At 44.3% G+C, this 19,867-nt stretch overlaps 1 protein-coding gene across 3 annotated transcripts in view; it reads left to right on the top strand.

Moving 5' to 3' along the window:
- Positions 1-19,867, top strand: part of LOC126191306 (endophilin-B1) — a 224,580-nt gene that overhangs the window by 99,249 nt on the left and 105,464 nt on the right. For 2 of the 3 annotated variants that reach the window (XM_049932133.1, XM_049932135.1), the window contains exons 6-7: positions 3,646-3,681; positions 15,640-15,830. In XM_049932133.1, the coding sequence (XP_049788090.1) occupies positions 3,646-3,681; positions 15,640-15,830 (227 nt within the window). The remainder of the gene's footprint in view (positions 1-3,645; positions 3,682-15,639; positions 15,831-19,867) is intronic. The other variant, XM_049932134.1, reaches the window with a different exon arrangement.

The raw sequence follows: 19,867 nt of genomic DNA, 5'->3' as shown, positions 1-19,867 counted from the left end.
TCCTGTAACCCCTCTGTCAGTCAGTGTCCTGAGTTGAAAGGTTGCGAGACTTGACAAGGCAATAAATGTTTCCTGCTGCCTGCATGTCGAGCATATCGTGCAGATTCTGGTAGCATCAATCTTTTCCAGCAACCAATGCTCTGTTTTGCTGCTAATTTTAGGACTAGATATCACTAGAGGTCACTATCAAAATTTGTTCCACAAAGTCTTAAAGAATAACCTTTGTTCCTCAATCATTTGGTGGCCTGCATAACCGAAACCACCAGGTATATCAGCTGGTTCTCGGGAGTTGTTGTTACTGTCTGATGCACTTATTTTACAGAATCTTTCCACTTCACTTTTTCTTATTAACCAGACTTACCTGAAAAGTTGGTAAAGCCTTTATAAAATTATTACCACCATCTCCATCTCCACATGTTCATGTGCATCTTCATGATGACAACAATGACTACTCCTCCACCTCTGGTTTTTCTTTGACTTACTTGCACATACAATAAGCCTCTCTCTCTCCCTCTCTCCCTCTCTCCCTCTCTCCCTCTCTCCCTCTCTCCCTCTCTCCCTCTCTCCCTCTCTCCCTCTCTCCCTCTCTCCCTCTCTCCCCCTCTCTCCCCTCTCTCCCCTCTCTCCCCCTCTCTCCCCCTCTCTCCCCCTCTCTCCCCCTCTCTCCCCTCTCTCCCCCTCTCTCCCCCTCTCTCCCCCTCTCTCCCCCCTCTCTCCCCCTCTCTCCCCCTCTCTCCCCCTCTCTCCCCCTCTCTCCCCCTCTCTCCCCCTCTCTCCCCCTCTCTCCCCCCTCTCTCCCCCTCTCTCCCCCTCTCTCCCCCTCTCTCCCCCTCTCTCCCCCTCTCTCCCCCTCTCTCCCCCTCTCTCCCCCTCTCTCCCCCTCTCTCCCCCTCTCTCCCCCTCTCTCCCCCTCTCTCCCCCTCTCTCCCCCTCTCTCCCCCTCTCTCCCCCTCTCTCCCCCTCTCTCCCCCTCTCTCCCCTCTCTCCCCCTCTCTCCCCCTCTCTCCCCCTCTCTCCCCCTCTCTCCCCCTCTCTCCCCCTCTCTCCCCCTCTCTCCCCCTCTCTCCCCCTCTCTCCCCCTCTCTCCCCCTCTCTCTCCCCCTCTCTCCCCCCTCTCTCCCCCTCTCTCCCCCTCTCTCCCCCCCTCTCCCCCTCTCTCCCCCTCTCTCCCCCTCTCTCCCCCTCTCTCCCCCTCTCTCCCCCTCTCTCCCCCTCTCTCCCCCTCTCTCCCCCTCTCTCCCCCTCTCTCCCCTCTCTCCCCCTCTCTCCCCCTCTCTCCCTCTCCTCCCCTCTCTCCCCCTCTCTCCCCCTCTCTCCCCCTCTCTCCCCTCTCTCTCTCCCCCTCTCTCTCTCCCCCTCTCTCTCTCCCCCTCTCTCTCTCCCCCTCTCTCTCCCCCTCTCGCTCTCCCCCTCTCTCTCTCCCCCTCTCTCTCTCCCCCTCTCTCTCTCCCCCTCTCTCTCTCCCCCTCTCTCTCTCCCCCTCTCTCTCTCCCCCTCTCTCTCTCCCCTCTCTCTCTCCCCCTCTCTCTCTCCCCCTCTCTCTCTCCCCCTCTCTCGTCTCCCCCTCTCTCTCTCCCCCTCTCTCTCTCCCCTCTCTCTCTCTCCCCCTCTCTCTCTCCCCCTCTCTCTCATCCCCCTCTCTCTCTCCCCCTCTCTCTCTCCCCCTCTCTCTCTCCCCCTCTCTCTCTCCCCCTCTCTCTCTCCCCCTCTCTCTCTCCCCCTCTCTCTCTCCCCCTCTCTCTCTCCCCTCTCTCTCTCCCCCTCTCTCTCTCCCCCTCTCTCTCACCCCCTCTCTCTCTCCCCTCTCTCTCTCCCCCTCTCTCTCTCCCCCTCTCTCTCTCCCCCTCTCTCTCTCCCCCTCTCTCTCTCCCCCTCTCTCTCTCCCCTCTCTCTCTCCCCCTCTCTCTCTCCCCCTCTCTCTCTCCCCCTCTCTCTCTCCCCCTCTCTCTCTCCCCCTCTCTCTCTCCCCCTCTCTCTCTCCCCTCTCTCTCTCCCCCTCTCTCTCTCCCCCTCTCTCTCTCCCCCTCTCTCTCTCCCCCTCTCTCTCTCCCCCTCTCTCTCTCCCCCTCTCTCTCTCCCCCTCTCTCTCTCCCCCTCTCTCTCTCCCCCTCTCTCTCTCCCCCTCTCTCTCTCCCCCTCTCTCTCTCCCCCTCTCTCTCTCCCCCTCTCTCTCTCCCCCTCTCTCTCTCCCCCTCTCTCTCTCCCCCTCTCTCTCTCCCCCTCTCTCTCTCCCCCTCTCTCTCTCCCCCTCTCTCTCTCCCCCTCTCTCTCTCCCCCTCTCTCTCTCCCCCTCTCTCTCTCCCCCCTCTCTCTCTCCCCCTCTCTCTCTCCCCCTCTCTCTCTCCCCCTCTCTCTCTCCCCCTCTCTCTCTCCCCCTCTCTCTCTCCCCCTCTCTCTCTCCCCCCTCTCTCTCTCCCCCTCTCTCTCTCCCCCTCTCTCTCTCCCCCTCTCTCTCTCCCCCTCTCTCTCTCCCCCTCTCTCTCTCCCCCTCTCTCTCTCCCCCTCTCTCTCTCCCCCTCTCTCTCTCCCCCTCTCTCTCTCCCCCTCTCTCTCTCCCCCTCTCTCTCTCCCCCTCTCTCTCTCCCCCTCTCTCTCTCCCCTCTCTCTCTCCCCTCTCTCTCTCCCCTCTCTCTCTCCCCTCTCTCTCTCCCCCTCTCTCTCTCCCCCTCTCTCTCCCCCTCTCTCTCTCCCCCTCTCTCTCCCCCTCTCTCTCCCCCTCTCTCTCCCCCTCTCTCTCCCCCTCTCTCTCCCCCTCTCTCTCCCCCTCTCTCTCCCCCTCTCTCTCCCCCTCTCTCTCCCCCTCTCTCTCCCCCTCTCCCCCTCTCTCTCCCCCTCTCTCTCCCCCTCTCTCTCCCCCTCTCCCCCTCTCTCTCCCCCTCTCCCCCTCTCCCCCTCTCCCCCTCTCCCCCTCTCCCCCTCTCCCCCTCTCCCCCTCTCCCCTCTCCCCCTCTCCCCCTCTCCCCCTCTCCCCCTCTCCCCCTCTCCCCCTCTCCCCCTCTCCTCCCCCTCTCCCCTCTCCCCTCTCCCCCTCTCCCCCTCTCCCCCTCTCCCCCTCTCCCCCTCTCCCCCTCTCCCCCTCTCCCCTCACCTCGCTGCTGCTGCCCACCCACCACCACCACACACACCATAAATATTCTCTTTACCTTTAGTCTGATTATAAGTTAAAAACTGTTGCTATCTATACTTCTCAAGTAAATCTTTATATATAGAAGATAGTGTGACAGAGGCACGTTTACTGTTTATCCTCTTGAAGTATTTATTTTCTATGCAGAAGTATGCCTCTAGTATGGATGAACAGTGTCCAAATGAATATAATGCAATACTTTGAGATAAAAAAATTACATTGCATCTGTTCACCACCCCTGTGATGCAGTGTTAGTACTAATCTCTATTTGGTTTTGTCATAGTAAACTACTGAAGAATCTGAATTGACAGATCAGTAGAATATTGCTGTATTTTACGTGGAAAGTGGTTATAGTGTAGTCTGGTATGTGGCATCTTGTCTTCCTCCTTCCACTACCGTCTCCCTGCTCCTCACGTTTTCTTGCCTACATGCTCCTCTACCAAAATGTCTGTCTTGAAGTATAAATTTTGGATGTGTATTTGACATATTTAATAATTGTATGTTTTTGCTGCTTTCAACAGAAGGAAGGGGTGAACCCTGAAGTATTGATAGAACAGGTAAAATATAGTTCACATTCTCAACCACTTCTGTTCCTCAGAGAATGAAACTGTTGTGAAAACTACATACCTGTAGTAGCATTTTTCTTCACAGTAAGGATAATAAAAATATGTACAGCTTGTCTGTAGCATGATAAAGCTAGAATAGTGTAGTCTTTCACTGTAGACGTTGGAGAATGGTAAATTAAAAATTTTGTTTCACACAAGTAGCATGCACCAGATTATACTGCATACTGCATGCTTTCCTTCCTGTAAGCTGAGCCAGGGAGACATAATAATTGTGTGTGTGTTTGTGGGTGTTCCTCCCTCCCCGCCCCCCCCCCCCCCCCTTTTGTGTGCATTTTCTCAATGATAAACATAGTGCAAGTTGAAAAGATGCATTTATCAAGTGACAGCACTTAGTAATGTATTTTGAAGAAATAACTTTTCCAGTACATATGTACATATTCTCCATTAGATTACAAGGTAAAAAAGTTACTTTTCAGTAGTAGAGCATCACTGTTAAGTGGCTAAAATTGTTGCTTTCATTATTCCACTATATTTCAGTTAAAATAACTGTGTGATAGACACTTCTAGAAATCAAGTGGTAGACACTATCCACCAGCCAATTATAGTTCTTTCTTGAGTGCCACCTATTTGCTGTGTTGCCTGTTCTGTAAGTACGTGCAAAGCATTGTCAAAAATGGCTGGTTGCACATCAGCTACATTGCACCTGCACAACCCCCTGCCTTTTACCTCTACAACCATTCCAATCTGTCGATCATAAATTTATGTTAGTTACAGGTATACTACTCAATGAGACCACTAAACATGCCAACTAGTTGCATGGTACCAGATGACTCGAGTGTTCTTTATCTCACATGTGTGGCAGAATACATGATGTCATCTCAACATCAAATACATTGTAAACAGACAAGACTTGTCACATTATCCTCTTTTCTCCTTGTCCCTTTTCACAATAGCAGGGTGGTGCTCGTGTTAACATTAATGTATAACAAAGAAGTTGAAGGTCTATTCTTCCATTACTAGAAAGTGCAGTTCTAAAATAAAATTACCGAGTTCTGGTTTTTTAATGTTGTAGTAATGTTTCAGCTCCGACTAAAACTAGGAGTTTTACAGTGACTATCCTGTTTCCCATGCTGGTTATCGTACCCTGTGGTAAAACTCAGCATCTGTGTTCACCAAAGTTTGTGGGGGGACTTGATGAAGTTCTGTCCTTCACAAAGTATTCAAATGAGACATTTGGTGAGCTTAGTGGCCTCTGATTACTAATGCCTGTTACACAAAGCAGAAGTGTGAAAGGAATAAATAAAGCAATGTTTATGGTTTCCACCAACACATTAAGTATAAATCTGTTTAGAGATGAAATGTATCCATTTCTGTTCTATTGGTTTGTAAGCTCAAACAGTATGTTTTTAACTGTCCACAACAGAGTCACAAATCGTGCACTAGTTTTGTAATTTTGAAATTTGTGATAAATTGCCTCAACTGTGTTTTTGCTAACCTGGAGAGTGTACCTTGTCAACCACTTATTTAACGACACATTACTCTTAGCTGCCTTGTACACAACTGCTCTCTCTTGGTTGTCCGTCAGCTTCAAGAAATGTTGTTTATAAATCATTTACTCCAATCATTGTAAATGTGGCACATCAAACAGGATGCAGTCAGAAACTCTGGACACAAAACTCATAGTGTTGTGATGACAAAATTATGATAATATCCAACATTATCAAAGTATATGATGAAGCATCCAAAGCTTGTTCAGTACAAAACAGTTAACAGTGTATGCCATGTGAATGATGTATCAGTACTGACATCTTTGAGACTTGTTGATTTATGCACTATGCTTAATTAAGTTAGCACTTCTATGCAAATTTTTATTAGTTAGTTAGTTAGTTAGTGTTCCATTTATCAATAGCACGGAAAAACCATTATGATGTGCAACATGTCAAATGCACAAGAAATGTGCACAGGAAACAAGGGTTTTTAATTTTTTTTCATTATAGCCTTATACCTAAATATTTCTATTATCTATCCCATTCCCTTAAATGAAACAATATGCATATATTATATCTCCAGATTTATTTACTCATATTCAAGAATTCATCTATGGTATAGGAGGAGTTGTCAAGGAGGTATGATTTAAATTTATTTTTGAAACTATTACTACTGTCAGACATCTTATTTCATCTGGTAATTTATCACAAAGTTTTATAGCAGCATATTTTACCCCTTTCTGTGCCCAAGATAGGTTAAGTAAAGGGTAGTGTAGGTCTTTCTTTTTTCTGGTATTGTAATCGTGAATGTTGCTGTTGATTTTAAACTGGTCCATGTTATTGAAAAAAAAAATTCATTACTGAGTAAATGTACTGTGAAGCAGTTGTAAGAATTCCTAACCTTTTAAACAGATGCCAACAAGATGTGCGACTATGAACCCCACACATTATTCTAACTAGGTCTACTTTCTTTTGAGCAGTGAATACCTTTTGCCTAAGTGTTGAGTTGCCCCAGCATATTATTCTGTATGACATCGGAGTGTGGAAGTATGCAAAGTATGTTAGCTTACTAATTTCTACATCCTCAAAATTGGCAATTATTCTGATTGGAAAAGTTGATGAACCTAGTCGCTTTAGGAGATCCAAAAAAGACTTTTCCAATTAAGATTCTCATATGTACTCTGGCTACTGACTTCTTTTGATGTGTTATGTTTATTGAAGGAATTATACTTTCTGCAGCAGAAAATTGGATGTACTGTGTCTTTTCAAAGTTCAGAGCAAGCCCATTCACAGAAAACCAGTTAATGACTTTTCTAAAGACCTTATTTGTATCATTTTCTATCGGACTTTCTTTTACTGGATTAATAATTATGCTTGTCAGTTCAGCATCTTGTTTCACATAAGAAGGGAGGTCATTCACATATCAAGAACAGGAGGGGACCCATGATCGAACCTTGTGGAAGGCCTAATGTAATTTCACCCCAGTTAGACGAAGTAGCAAACTCCTTTGAATCACCTGAAGCATATAAAGACACTTTTTGCTTTCTGTTCTGTAGATATGACTTAAACCACTCATATGCTGTTCAATTTATACCATAGAATTGTAATTTCTGTAACATAATGTCATGGTTCACACAATCAAATGCTTTGGATAAGTCACAGAATATTCCTACTGGTGACATTTTACTATTTAAAGACTCTATTATGTGGACAGTGAAATTGTATATTGCTGTTTCAGTGGGACAGTATTTCTGAAATCTGAACTGTGATTTACTAAGTATCCCATTACTGTTGAGATGGCTAACCACTCTTGAATACATTACTTTCTTGAAAATTTTTGAAAATGCTGTAAGCAAGGATACTGGCTGGTAATTGACATCTGTGGTTTCCCCCTTTTTGTAGAGAGGCCTGAAAATGGCATATTTTAACCTGTCTGGAAAAATACCCTGAGTCAGTGATGCATTACATATGACTCAAAACATCAGCTGTAATTGCTCCACATTGTTTTAATAACTTGTTAGACATGTCATCTACTCCAACAGAACATTTGTTTTTCAAAGATTTAATAATTTTCCTTATTTCACAAGAGGTTGTTAGATGAAACTTAATCTGATTAAAATTTTTAAAAACTGGCTTTTCCATGTACTGCCTGGCTTTTTCTTTTGAACTATTCTCACCAATTTTTTCTCCTACACTTAAGAAGTGATTGTTACATACATTGGCTACCTGTGTACTGTTGGTTAAAATGGTGTCATTCTCTTTAACAGTAATACTACCTACTCCAGTGGTTACTTTTCCTGTCTCCCTTCTAACAACATTCCATATTGATTTCATTTTATTGCTTCTCTAACATACATATTTCTTGATTTTCTTACAACTTTTCTCAGTATGTTACAATAATTTTTACAGCGGAAAACTACTTCTGGATCTTTACTAGTTCTTGCTGTCTCATATAGTTTTCTTTTTCTTTCTGAAGACACTTTAATACCTGTAATAATCAAAGGTTTCTTTGAAAAGTTTGTGGTGTTAGATTTAGTAATTTTCTTTGGAAAACAAATTTTCAAAAATGATGTAAATTTATCAAGAAATATGCTGCATTTATCATTAGCATTTGGCTCATTATATACATCTTCTCAGTTTACATTTCCTAAACTTTCTCTGAAGTGATCTGTAGATTCCGGGTTGAGCACCCTCACACTTTTACTTAATGGTTTCTGAAGTGTATGCCCTGTTAGGTTTTGTAAGTTAATCAGTTGTGCATCATGGTCAGATAATCCATTTACCCCCCCCCCCCCCCCCCCCCAGGGGGTCCACAACTCTTTTGTGGATACGTGCGTAGCGAGCACGGGACCCCGAGCTAATGTGGCCCTTCTTCCTTTCCGGGCTGCATACCTTCCCTTTCCGCATCCTTCCCCGTCCCCCATCTTCGCCCCCCCCCCCCCCCCCCTCACCTCTGGCTCTTTCTTTCCCTTTCTCCCCCTCTGGGAGTATGGTTTGTGCCTACGTCCGGAGACAGACGCTCGAAACTGTTACAAATTTCTTCCTTTCTACACTTGCAAGTCTTCGTCCTTCCTCTGTCCTTCTCTTTTCCTTCCCTCTTCTCCTTGCCCTTTTCTCCGCTGTGGCGTTTGAGACCTCTTCTTTCCTTTCCCTTTCTCTTTCTTCCTCCCTGTGCGTGTCTGAAGGCCGACCCACGCACTTCCATGCGTAGTCGGTGACGGGGTAACGCGTAATTCCCCGCCCCGGGTAGACAGGTAGGACACGTACGTACCCCCTGGTAACGGCCAGGCCCAGGGAGGGGTGATTACCCGAGCTGATACCTTCCGAAAGTGCCGATTGGTCCCTCCGTCCGTTTGTCGGGAGGTGTGACCTGAGGTGTGAACAATCACCTAAGGCGGGAGTGCCCTCAGAGAGGGCCCCCACAAGGGAGGAGCGCGCCATCGGAGACGCCGGTAAGCATGGGGGATTCTTCCGCAATGGTTTCCTCATCTTCCACTATGTCTGCTCACAAACGTAAGTATACTGAGTCTCAGCCACAGACGATTCTTCCATCGTTGCCACAGTTCCTTGTTGTTTCCGGTCTGACGAAAGTCACGACTTCTCCACGGTCAACCCTTTCATTATTCAGAAAGGTGTCGATGCAATTGCAGGTCCTGTAAAGTCTTGTTCCAGATTACGGAATGGCACCCTGTTGTTAGAAACACACAGTGCCCTCCAGGCACAAAAATTGCTGCGTACTTCTCTGCTCCACACCTTCCCTGTCCGGGTGGAACCGCACCGTACCTTAAATTCCTCACGTGGAGTCGTTTATACACGCTCCCTCGATGGATTGTCTGACGAAGAAATTCAGCACTATCTGTCTGACCAGGGCGTAACGGCTGTTCATAGAGTTATGAAACGGGTTGACACGAACATCATTCCAACCCGCACTGTCTTCTTGACATTTGACAAAGTTCAACTCCCATCGAAAATCAAAGCAGGCTATGAGATAATTTCCGTTCGCCCTTACGTCCCAAACCCTACGCGTTGCTATCGATGTCAGCGGTTCAATCACACCAGCCAGTCCTGTTCCAATCCGGCCAAATGTGTTACGTGTGGCAAGGATGCCCATGAGGGTGCTTGTCCACCTCCATCCCCTCGCTGCATCAACTGTATGGGTGACCACCCTGCTTCCTCTCGAGATTGCCCCGTTTTTAAGGACGAAAAGCTCATCCAGGAAATAAGAGTGAAGGAAAAGGTGTCGACCTTTGTTGCTCGAAAATTATTCGCCAGTCGACAGCCCACCGTGCCTCAGACAGGAAAATACAGCACTGTCCTTGCTTCTCCTCGGCCAACAAAGGAGGCGGCCACGCAGACTTGCGACCTCACCTTTAGTTCCACGGTCGTCAGATCGGCCAGCGCAAAGATCGCCCGTTCAACCTCACCACTTTCGCCTGCCCACTCTATGGCTCACCCTTCGTTGGGTTCTGCTAAATCTCGAGCCCTAAAGTCAGACGCCAAGTCTTCGAAAAAAGAGCATACTCGTGAAGAGTTTTTACGTACCGCAACTTCACAACCATCGGTTCCTCCTGCATCTAAACATCATACTTCCAAGAAGGCTACAAAGAAACCCAGTTCCTCTCCTTCTCCGCCAAGGCGTGTCCCATCTACAGCACCACCTGGCGGAAATCGCCCTCGGCCGTCTTCTGTGTCGCCGAGGCGCACTGCTGGTGGCCGGTCAACCGGCTGATCGCTGGTGGCAGGGGCTGCTCCTGACCAACCTATGGATCAGGATCTTCTGCCTTCGGCTGAATGCCATTCCATGCTGTCGGTCGCAAGCTCTGAGCAGTCGTTGGAGTTGACAGCACCCTTGGTCACATTCCTCCATTTTCTGTTCACCCTATGTCCATTATCCACTGGAATATCTGCGGCATTCGAGCCAATCGGGATGAATTGTCGGTCCTCTTACGATCCTACTCGCCGGTCATCTTCTGTCTTCAGGAAACAAAGCTGCGTCCCCATGACCGCTTTGTTCTCCCTCATTTTCAGTCCGTCCGATATGACCTCCCCTCTGTTGAAGGCACTCCAGCCCATGGAGGACTCATGATTCTTCTCCATGATACTCTCCATTATCACCCAATCCCCTTAAACAGTTCCTTCCAAGCTGTCGCCGTCCGTCTTTCCCTTTCTGGATACACGTTCTCTCTTTGTACTGTATACATTCCATCGTCATCACCAATGGCACGAGCTGATCTCCTTCATCTTCTTGGTCAGCTTCCACCCCCCTATTTGCTGGTTGGGGACTTCAATGCCCACCACCCGCTTTGGGGATCTCCACATCCTTGTCCACGTGGTTCTCTATTGCTAGACGTCTTCCACCAAGCGGATCTAGTTTGCCTCAACACTGGGGTCCCCACATTTTTGTCTGCCTCCACAACAAATTTATCTCATTTGGACCTTGCGGTCGGTACTGTTCCGCTAGCTCGGCGCTTCGAATGGTTCGCCCTTGATGATACACACTCGAGTGACCACTTTCCATGTGTCCTTAGACTGCAGCCTCAACTGCCATATATGCGCCCGCGATGCTGGAAGTTTGCCCAAGCCGATTGGACACTTTTTTCGTCTCTAGCGACATTCGATGACCGTCACTTTCCTAGCGTCGACGATGAGGTCACTCATATTACAGACGTTATTCTTACAGCTGCGGAACATTCAATACCACGCACCTCCGAATTGCCCCGGCGCCCCCCAGTTCCTTGGTGGAACGAGGCATGCATGACGCAATACAAGAGCGGTGACGTGCTCTTCGCGTTTTCCGCCACCATCCTACTTTGGCCAACTGTATCCGCTATAAGCAGCTCCGTGCGCGATGCCGTCGTGTCATCCGCGATAGCAAGAAGGCAAGCTGGAAATTCTTTATTAGCTCATTTAACACCTTCACTCCCTCCTCGGAAGTTTGGAGTCGGCTTCAACGGTTCTCAGGCGCGCCTAGTTTCTCCCCGGTCTCTGGGCTCACTGTCGCGCATGATACATTAGTGGACCCCGTCGCAATTTCTAACTCATTGGGTCAGCACTTTGCTGAGATTTCGAGCTCTTCAAATTACCCGCCAGCGTTTCTCCCGAAGAAACGTGCAGCGGAAGTGCGACCTCTTGCTTTCTCCTCTCCAAATCGCGAAAGCTACAATACTGTTTTCTCCATGCGGGAACTCCAACATGCCCTCTCTTCTTCTCGCTCCTCCGCCCCAGGACCGGATGGTATCCACGTCCAAATGTTGCTGCATTTATCAACCCATAGTCTGCGCTACCTCCTTCGCCTTTATAATCGAATTTGGACCGACAGTACTTTTCCCAGACGATGGCGGGAAGCTATCGTTGTTCCTATTCCAAAACCTGGAAAGGACAAACATCTCCCCTCTAGCTATCGCCCCATTTCTCTCACGAGTAGTGTCTGTAAGGTTTTGGAGCGTATGGTGAATTACCGTTTAGCTTGGTGGCTGGAATCCCGCAGTCTTTTAACACCTGCCCAATGCGGATTCCGAAAGCATCATTCTGCAGTTGACCATCTTGTTGCTCTCTCCACTTATATCATGAACAATTTTCTCCGGATATGCCAAACAGTAGCAATATTTTTTGATCTGGAGAGAGCATACGATACCTGTTGGAGGACAGGCATCCTCCGCACACTGTTCTCTTGGGGCTTTCGAGGTCGTTTGCCCCTTTTTCTTCGCGAATTTATGGCAGAGCGCACATTTAGGGTGCGGGTGAACACTACTCTCTCCCGTACTTTCTTCCAAGAAAACGAGGTACCCCAGGGCTCCGTGCTGAGTGTTGTACTGTTTGCCATTGCCATAAATCCAGTTATGGATTGTCTCCTTCCTGATGTCTCGGGCTCCCTCTTTGTGGACGATTTTGCGATCTACTACAGCTCTCAACGGACCAGCCTTCTTGAATGACGTCTTCAAGGATGTCTCGATCGCCTCCACTCTTGGAGCATCGAAACCGGCTTCCGTTTTTCTCCCAGTAAGACCGTTTGTGTTAATTTTTGGCGCCGTCAGGAGTTTCTTCCACCCTCCTTACATCTAGGACCTGTCAACCTTCCGTTTTCAGACGTCGCTAAATTCTTGGGTCTTATGTTTGACAGGAAACTATGCTGGTCCTCCCACATTTCGTATCTTTCGGCTCGCTGTCTGCGATCCCTCAACACCCTCCGTGTCCTGAATGGTACCTCCTGGGGAGCGGACCGAGTGGTCCTTCTCTGCCTCTATCGCGCCTTAGTGCGCTCGAAATTGGACTATGGAAGCATAGTCTACTCATCTGCTCAGCCGTCTATTCTTCGGCGTCTCGACTCTATCCACCACCTGGATTACGTTTAGTGTCTGGAGCTTTTTACACCAGCCCTGTGGAAAGCCTTTATGCTGAGACTGCTGATCCTCTGCTGTCTAATCGGCGAGCAGTCCTCCTGAGTCGTTACGCTAGCCATCTGTCTTCCATGCCTGCTAATCCAGCCCATGACATTTTTTCGACGCCTGCCTTGATGTAGGGTATGTAGGCCGCTCCTCTTCCCTACTACCACCGGGAGTCCGGTTCCGTCAACTGCTCCATTCTCTTTCCTTCAGCTTTCCTAAAACCTTCTTGACAACTTGGGGTACAGCACCGCCTTGGCTCCGTCCCCGGATCTGCCTGCTCCGTGACCTTTGTCGATTTCCCAAGGATGGTACCCCTTCACTTGTTTATCGTCGGGCATTTGCTGCTCTATGTGCACAAATGACGGAAGCCACATTTATTTACACCGATGGCTCGAAAACATTGTTGGGTGTAGGGAGTGCCTATGTTGTTGGCGACACCCCAAATCACTTTCGGCTTCCCGACCAGTGTTCGGTCTATACTGCGGAGCTTTACGCTGTTCTCCAGGCTGTCCACTACATCCGCCGCCATCAGTGGATACAGTACGTTATCTGCTCAGATTCTCTCAGCTCTCTCCTCAGCCTCCAAGCTCTTTACCCTGTGCACCCTCTGGTCCACCGGATTCAGGACTGTCTGCACTTGCTCCACTTGGGGGGCGTCTCGGTGGCGTTCCTCTGGCTATCGGGACACGTTGGTATCTGTGGAAATGAGGCGGCCGATATTGCGGCCAAGGCTGCAGTCTCTCTTCTCCGGCCAGCTATTCAATCGATTCCCATCGCCGATCTACGGAGCGTTTTATGTCGTCGTGTTGTTCTTTTATGGCACGCACATTGGTCGACACTTACCCATAATAAATTGCGGGACGTGAAAGCTCTTCCCTGTGCTTGGACCTCTTCCTCCCGAACGCGTTGTTGGGAGGAGGTAATTTTAACTAGACTCCAGATAGGGCACTGTCTTTTTAGCCATCGACATATTTTAAGCGGCGATCCTCCCCCACTCTGTCCCCACTGCTCTCAGCTGTGGACGGTAAGACACCTTTTAATTGAGTGCCCCTATTTTAATCCGTTACGCTCCCGTCTACAGCTGTCGCCTGATATATCGTCGATTTTAGCAGATGACACGCGCTCAGCCGATCGCGTTCTGGAATTTATTAGTGCCAGTGAAATGACGTCAGTCATTTGAAGCTTTTTTGGGGGACAACCACCCCCTTTCTGTAGAGGATTTTTAAGCCTTCCTTTTGCTTTTAGTTTCTCCAATTTTATGACTTTCATTCCCATTGCTGCTGATTTCCTTTTTCGGTTTTTTACTGTTTCCTAAGTCACGGACCGGGCGCTAATGACCATAGCAGTTTTGCGCCCTAAAACCAAAACAAACAAACAAAAAAAAAAATCCATTTACCACAGGGAAAGCATGTGTTTGTTCTACATCCTCTTGCTGTACAAATACATTATCTATTAGAGTACTACTGTCCTGAGCTATACGTGTAGAGAAATTGATCACTGATTCTAAGTTACATGTTGTTAACAACACTTCTAGTTCACTTTTCCTAACAGAATTGCTTAGAAAGTTAACACTGAAATCACCACAAATTAATAACTTCTTCTTTTTGTCTGACAGACAGCATAATAGGGAGTCAAACTTTTTTATGAATAGCTCCCAATCTCCTAGTGTAGACCTGTACACTGTTGCTAATATCAGCACAACATAATCTAGCTGAAGTTCACATGCATAAACCTCAAAGTGCTGATCAACACAAAATTTGCTTACTTCAACAGTTCTGTATTTATACCCTTGTTTTATGAAAATAGCAACTCATTCTTTATCCATACTAGATCTAAAAGTGTAAGATGCTAAATTATACCCATTTATACTGACATTTTCCATCCCCACAGTTACATGGTGCTCAGACAAAGTATATCAATCTCGTTTTTGAGATCATCTAAACACATTATCAGCTCATCTACTTTATTTTTTATTCCCCTGATATTTAGGTGAAGTAAGTTGATACCACCCATAGCTTTTCCCTATTTGTTGTGCGTGAAGTTTCTTTTCTTCTATTTTCCTTGGTTGTTGTCTGTCTGGAATTTGGATTTAACCTAAAAAACCTGTCTGCCTGGTCCCAATAACCACAGGGATCACCCCTTGTGTGACTGTGGCCCCCCCTTACAGTATCTGCTAATAGAGAAGCTAACTTATCTTTCCCCTACCTATTAAGGTGCAGGCCATGTGTAGTGTAACCACACCTACCAATGGCATCAGCTGGAACAACACTCACTTGAGACTTTGCCAGTGTCTGGAGCATCCTGTTCAGCTCAGTGTTAATACGCCTTACAGCAGTGTTTACCCAGGGCTGAGCATGGCACTGAAAGACCTCCACAAACCCCACATTCGTGTGCCCAGTTTCTGCTTCTATTTTATCCAGGTCACTCCTAATACTATATCTTGGATTCATAGCCTGGCCCAGCCATCCTGAATTAGGTTTTCCGTGATTTCCCTAAATCGCTTGAGGCAAATGCTGGGATGGTTCCTTTGAAAGGGCACGGCCGACTTCCTTCTCTGTCCTTCCCAAATCCGATTAGACCGATGACCTCGCTGTCTGGTCTCCTTCATTAAAACAACCCAACGCTCAGAGCCAGGCTGTTTCCTGCTCCCCCAGCTATAATTACCTGATCTTCCTTCTCAAAGTCCTTGCATAGCTGACCTAAGTTATTTATGGAGTAATCTGAGAAATTTTAATGTGTACATTGCTTGGTATAAACACAAGGACTTTACAGTCTCAAGACTGTCACACTGTTGTATTTTTATGGATGCTCTTGCACCAGCATTCAATAATTGTGAATTTCTTTTACTTTAAACACTTATGATTACTTTTGCTGCAACATATTTCTCCAGTTTCTAATAGTATTTTTTGTGTGTATAACACATCCTGATTTAATTTATACTGATTAAGTCCCATAAAGAAGGTATATTCCATTGTTTATTGTTCGTAACTATTGTTAATAACATAATGTACAGAAATTATTTGTGGCTTTGATGCTCCGCTAAATATTTTGTTACAGTTTATTTTCCTTCTTTTTAGGCGGAAAAAGATTTAAGAGTAGCTCAGTCAGAATTTGATCGGCAGGCGGAGATAACGAAGTTGCTACTGGAAGGCATTAGCAGCTCCCACGCTAGCCACTTACGCTGCTTGCACGAATTTGTTGAGGCACAAGTCAGATACTATGACCAATGCCATCATATTATGCAGGAACTCCAACGTGATCTGTCAAGGTAAAGAATAATTTTTGTATTTGCTGGAGAGGATATGTAATGTCATTTGTGTAACAGGCCTTTTAATAGAAGTGTACTCAAAATACACAGCCAGGAGACACATTTGATAACATAATCTGCTTGCGAGAGCGTCTGCAGCTACAGTGAATTTTTTAAAGATTTTATGATGGCTTCAGCTGAAATTTTCATTATTTAATGTATAATTGTACAATTTTGGCCTTGGGCCATTGTCAGGTATATAAAACAAAAGCATTATACATTGGATGCATTAGTATCGCTTAAGGCTTTAACATAAGAACAAGTCCTATCTCAAGATATACAAGAAGGAGTAAAACTTAATTTATAGAGTGTATGCACATGTAGATTATAATTATTTTATAGAAATTCATTAACAAAGTCATGTGGGTCTTTGTTCTTATGTATATTCAGTTATCATTCATCACTGGTGTTTGCGTTAGTCATACTTGTTAAGGAGTATATGTGTTCCACAGTTTTATAAAGGTTTGTCATAGAACTGATGAAAAGTTGTCTGTATGTAAATTTCAGTTTCTTTCATTACACCCCTAACTTTACCATTCTGTAGCTTACGTCGTGATTTAGTAACATTAGCCATTGCGTAGTTGGTGTCAGTTTCATGTACAACAAAGGTGGATGGGCTATTGTCACCTATTGTATTGTGTTCTCTGCCATGTGTTAACTTTCCTTCCAATTAGTCCAATGTAAAATTTTGAGCATTCTTCAGTCAATTTTGTATTCTTCTGGTGATAAAATAGTCTCTGATTTCTGTGGCATCCCTCAGTAATTGTTGCAGGTTGTTGTTGTTGTTGTTGTTGTTGTTGTTCCTGTAGATCATTTTTAATTTTGTGTTCTTGAAGCAGAGTAATTTTGTTGAAAACAGTGCCTAAATATGGCCATACAGAAACTCTGTTTTTCCGATGTTCACGTGTGTCTGATTACACTTGCTTCATCTAAAACATTGAGGAATCTTTAATTGGTTTTCTTTTTGAATAATGGGATAACCATTATTCATAGCCAGCTTTCAAACAGTATCTAGTTCTTTCCAATTTTTTTCTTCTTTAGTGGTAAATTGACCAGTATATGTATCATATAAATGAAATATGCAAGTTTGTGGGCTCACTGGTAGCATGGTTTGCTGTGGATAATTACATCTATTATTGGTGTGTTCAGATCTCGTGTTTGAAATTTTTTTTAATTTGAAAAGTTGATGCTTTTATTTCTCACCTTTTCCACTGGTCAAATCTTCTTCTGTCTCGAAGAATTTGCATTTACTTTGCATGCTATGTTTATTTTCATTGAGTGTATTTAGATCTCCCTTTGCATGAGTATTTTAAAATTTTTTATGCCTTAACTGAATGTTTCAAACTATATCACTCGCACATTTATCAGTTGACAATAAAATGTGATTGTTTGTAATGCTGATGGGACATTAGCAAGTTATAAATGAGAAGGAAGAACTTTTTCAACAAGTTCACCTGCAGAGCTGAAAATTCTTTTTACTACAGATATGTTGATGACATTATAACCCTATTTGATGATACAACAGAAAAGAGGGATGCCACGCATTTGCAATTCATTACCTTACATCATCACTCCCAGAGAAATGAATGTACTAAATAAAGGCCTCAGATTTAACATACAGCCCCATGTAGTAAACAGTATGATGAAAATAGTCGTTGCAAAAACTACAGTGGTGCTAAATATGGTGAAAACCATGGTGATGTCATACATCATGTTAATTACAAACTTGAACATAATTTAATCAATGTAAAACCAGATAAAGCAAATATATTGGTGATCACTTCCATAATATTGGTGATCACTTCCATAATATTGGTGATCACTTCCATAATATTGGTGATCACTTCCATAATATTGGTGATCACTTCCATAATATTGGTGATCACTTCCATAATATTGGTGAACATTTCCACAATAATGAATCCAACACCACCCTGATTGCATGCCCAACCAAAGATAAATAAACAATTCATTTCAGTTTTCCCATTGTTACTATGATTAATAGTCCAGCACATGCAGTTAGTAAAAAACTCGATAAGGAATATTACACATCTAAGAGAGAATACATTGCAAAAAGTTCTTAAGCAGTTTTCAATAAATTTAAAAATATGAAAATAACAGTAAATGGAACATTATTATCACTTGATATCTCTAACATATATACAAACATTCCAGTAACAGGGACCATACAAATTGTTAAGAACAACCTTCTTAGATGTAAGAAAATCACTCTGAAGCCAAAGTTAGATATAAATCCCACAATTAATCACTGCTTAAAATTCTCAGCCCAGAACAGAATTTATCTCAAAGAAGATGGGAATTGTGTTCATGCCTACCACATACATGTATATTAGCTGATATTCTCATTAACACATTGGAAGAAATTTTTTTTTTTCAAAAATTTGACTCTAGGAGCCAAAAAAATTCTTGATTACTCTGGTTATATAGACTACATATTAATCATATTCGATGGCAAAAGAGAAAAGAGGAATATCTTGCGTGCATAATTCAACAGCTTACATCATAAAATTAAATTCAACATGGAGAAAGAGAGAAATAAGACCATCAGCTTTTCAGATTTAAAAATTTCAAGTGAGAAATCTGAACACATTTGATATTTTTCATAAACCAACAATAAAAGACATAATTATCCACAACCAATCATGCCACCCGGCAGCATACAAACTTGCATATTTTTGTTCTGACACGCAGAAGAAGAAAATTGAGAAAGAACCAGATATTCCTAGATTAGGTTAGTACTTGTTCCATAGATCGTGAATACGACACTTCGTAATGACGTGGAACATGTCAGGTCATTAAAAGGAGTCTATACAAAATATTACATTACACAAAATATTACCTGTCACGTAATATTTTTTAAATTTATTTATTTATTATTATAATTTTTTTATCCAAAAATTCATCTGATAAGTAGAAGGAATTGCCATTCAGAAATTCTTTTAATTTCCTTTTAAATGCTATATGGCTATCTGTCAGACATTTGATGCTATTAGGTACATGACCAAAGACTTTTCTGGCAGCATAATTTACCCTCTTCTGAGCCGAAGTTAGATTTAACCCTGAGTAGTGGAGATCATCCTTTCTCCTAGTGTTGTAGCCATGTACACTGCTATTACTTTTGAATTCGTTCAGATTGTTAATAACAAATTTCAAAGTAAATGTATATATTACGAGGCTACAGTGAAGATCCGTAGCTCTTTAAATAAGTATCCGCAGGATGATCTTGGATGAGCTCCAGCAATTATTCTGATTACACGCCTTTGTGCAATGAACACTCTTTTTACTCAATGGTGAGTTACCCCAGAATATGACACTATATGAAAGCAGAGAATGAAAATAGTTGTAAGCTAATTTACTGAGATGTAGATCGCCAAAATTTGCAATGAGCCTAATAGCATAAGCAGCTGAACCCAAACATTTCAGCAGATCTTCAGTGGGTTTTTTTTTCTTTTTTTTCCTATTTCTTTTTCTTTTTTTCTTCCAGTTCAACCCCTCTTTAAAGCATACACCTAGAAATTTTGAATATTCTACCTTAGCTACCAATTTCTGATCGGAGTCTATATTTATTAATGGTGTCTTCCATTTACTGTGTGGAATTGTACATCCTGTGTTTTGTCAAAGTTTAATGAGAGCCCATTTGCAGAGAGCCACTTAAATGATTTTCTGAAAAACATCGTTTACAATTTCATCAGTTAATTCTTGTCAGTTGGGTGTGATAGCTATACTAGTATCATCGGCAAAAAGTGTCAGCTTTGCATCTTCATGAATATAGAATGCCAAGTCATTAATATATATTAAGAACAACAGAGGACCCAAGACCGATCCTTGCGGCACCCCATTCTTGATTGTTCCCCAGTTTGAGAAATCACCACTTTTTTGCATATTATTTCAACTTTCTGCACTCTTCCAGTTAGGTATGATTTAAACCATTTGAGTGCTGTCCCATTCATACCACAGTACTTCAGCTTATCTAGAAG

This window comes from Schistocerca cancellata, chromosome 6, assembly GCF_023864275.1.
Source record: "Schistocerca cancellata isolate TAMUIC-IGC-003103 chromosome 6, iqSchCanc2.1, whole genome shotgun sequence".
Taxonomy (NCBI): domain Eukaryota; kingdom Metazoa; phylum Arthropoda; class Insecta; order Orthoptera; family Acrididae; genus Schistocerca; species Schistocerca cancellata.
The sequence above is the reverse complement of the archived record's forward strand: the minus strand, read 5'-3'. Positions and strand labels throughout refer to the sequence as shown.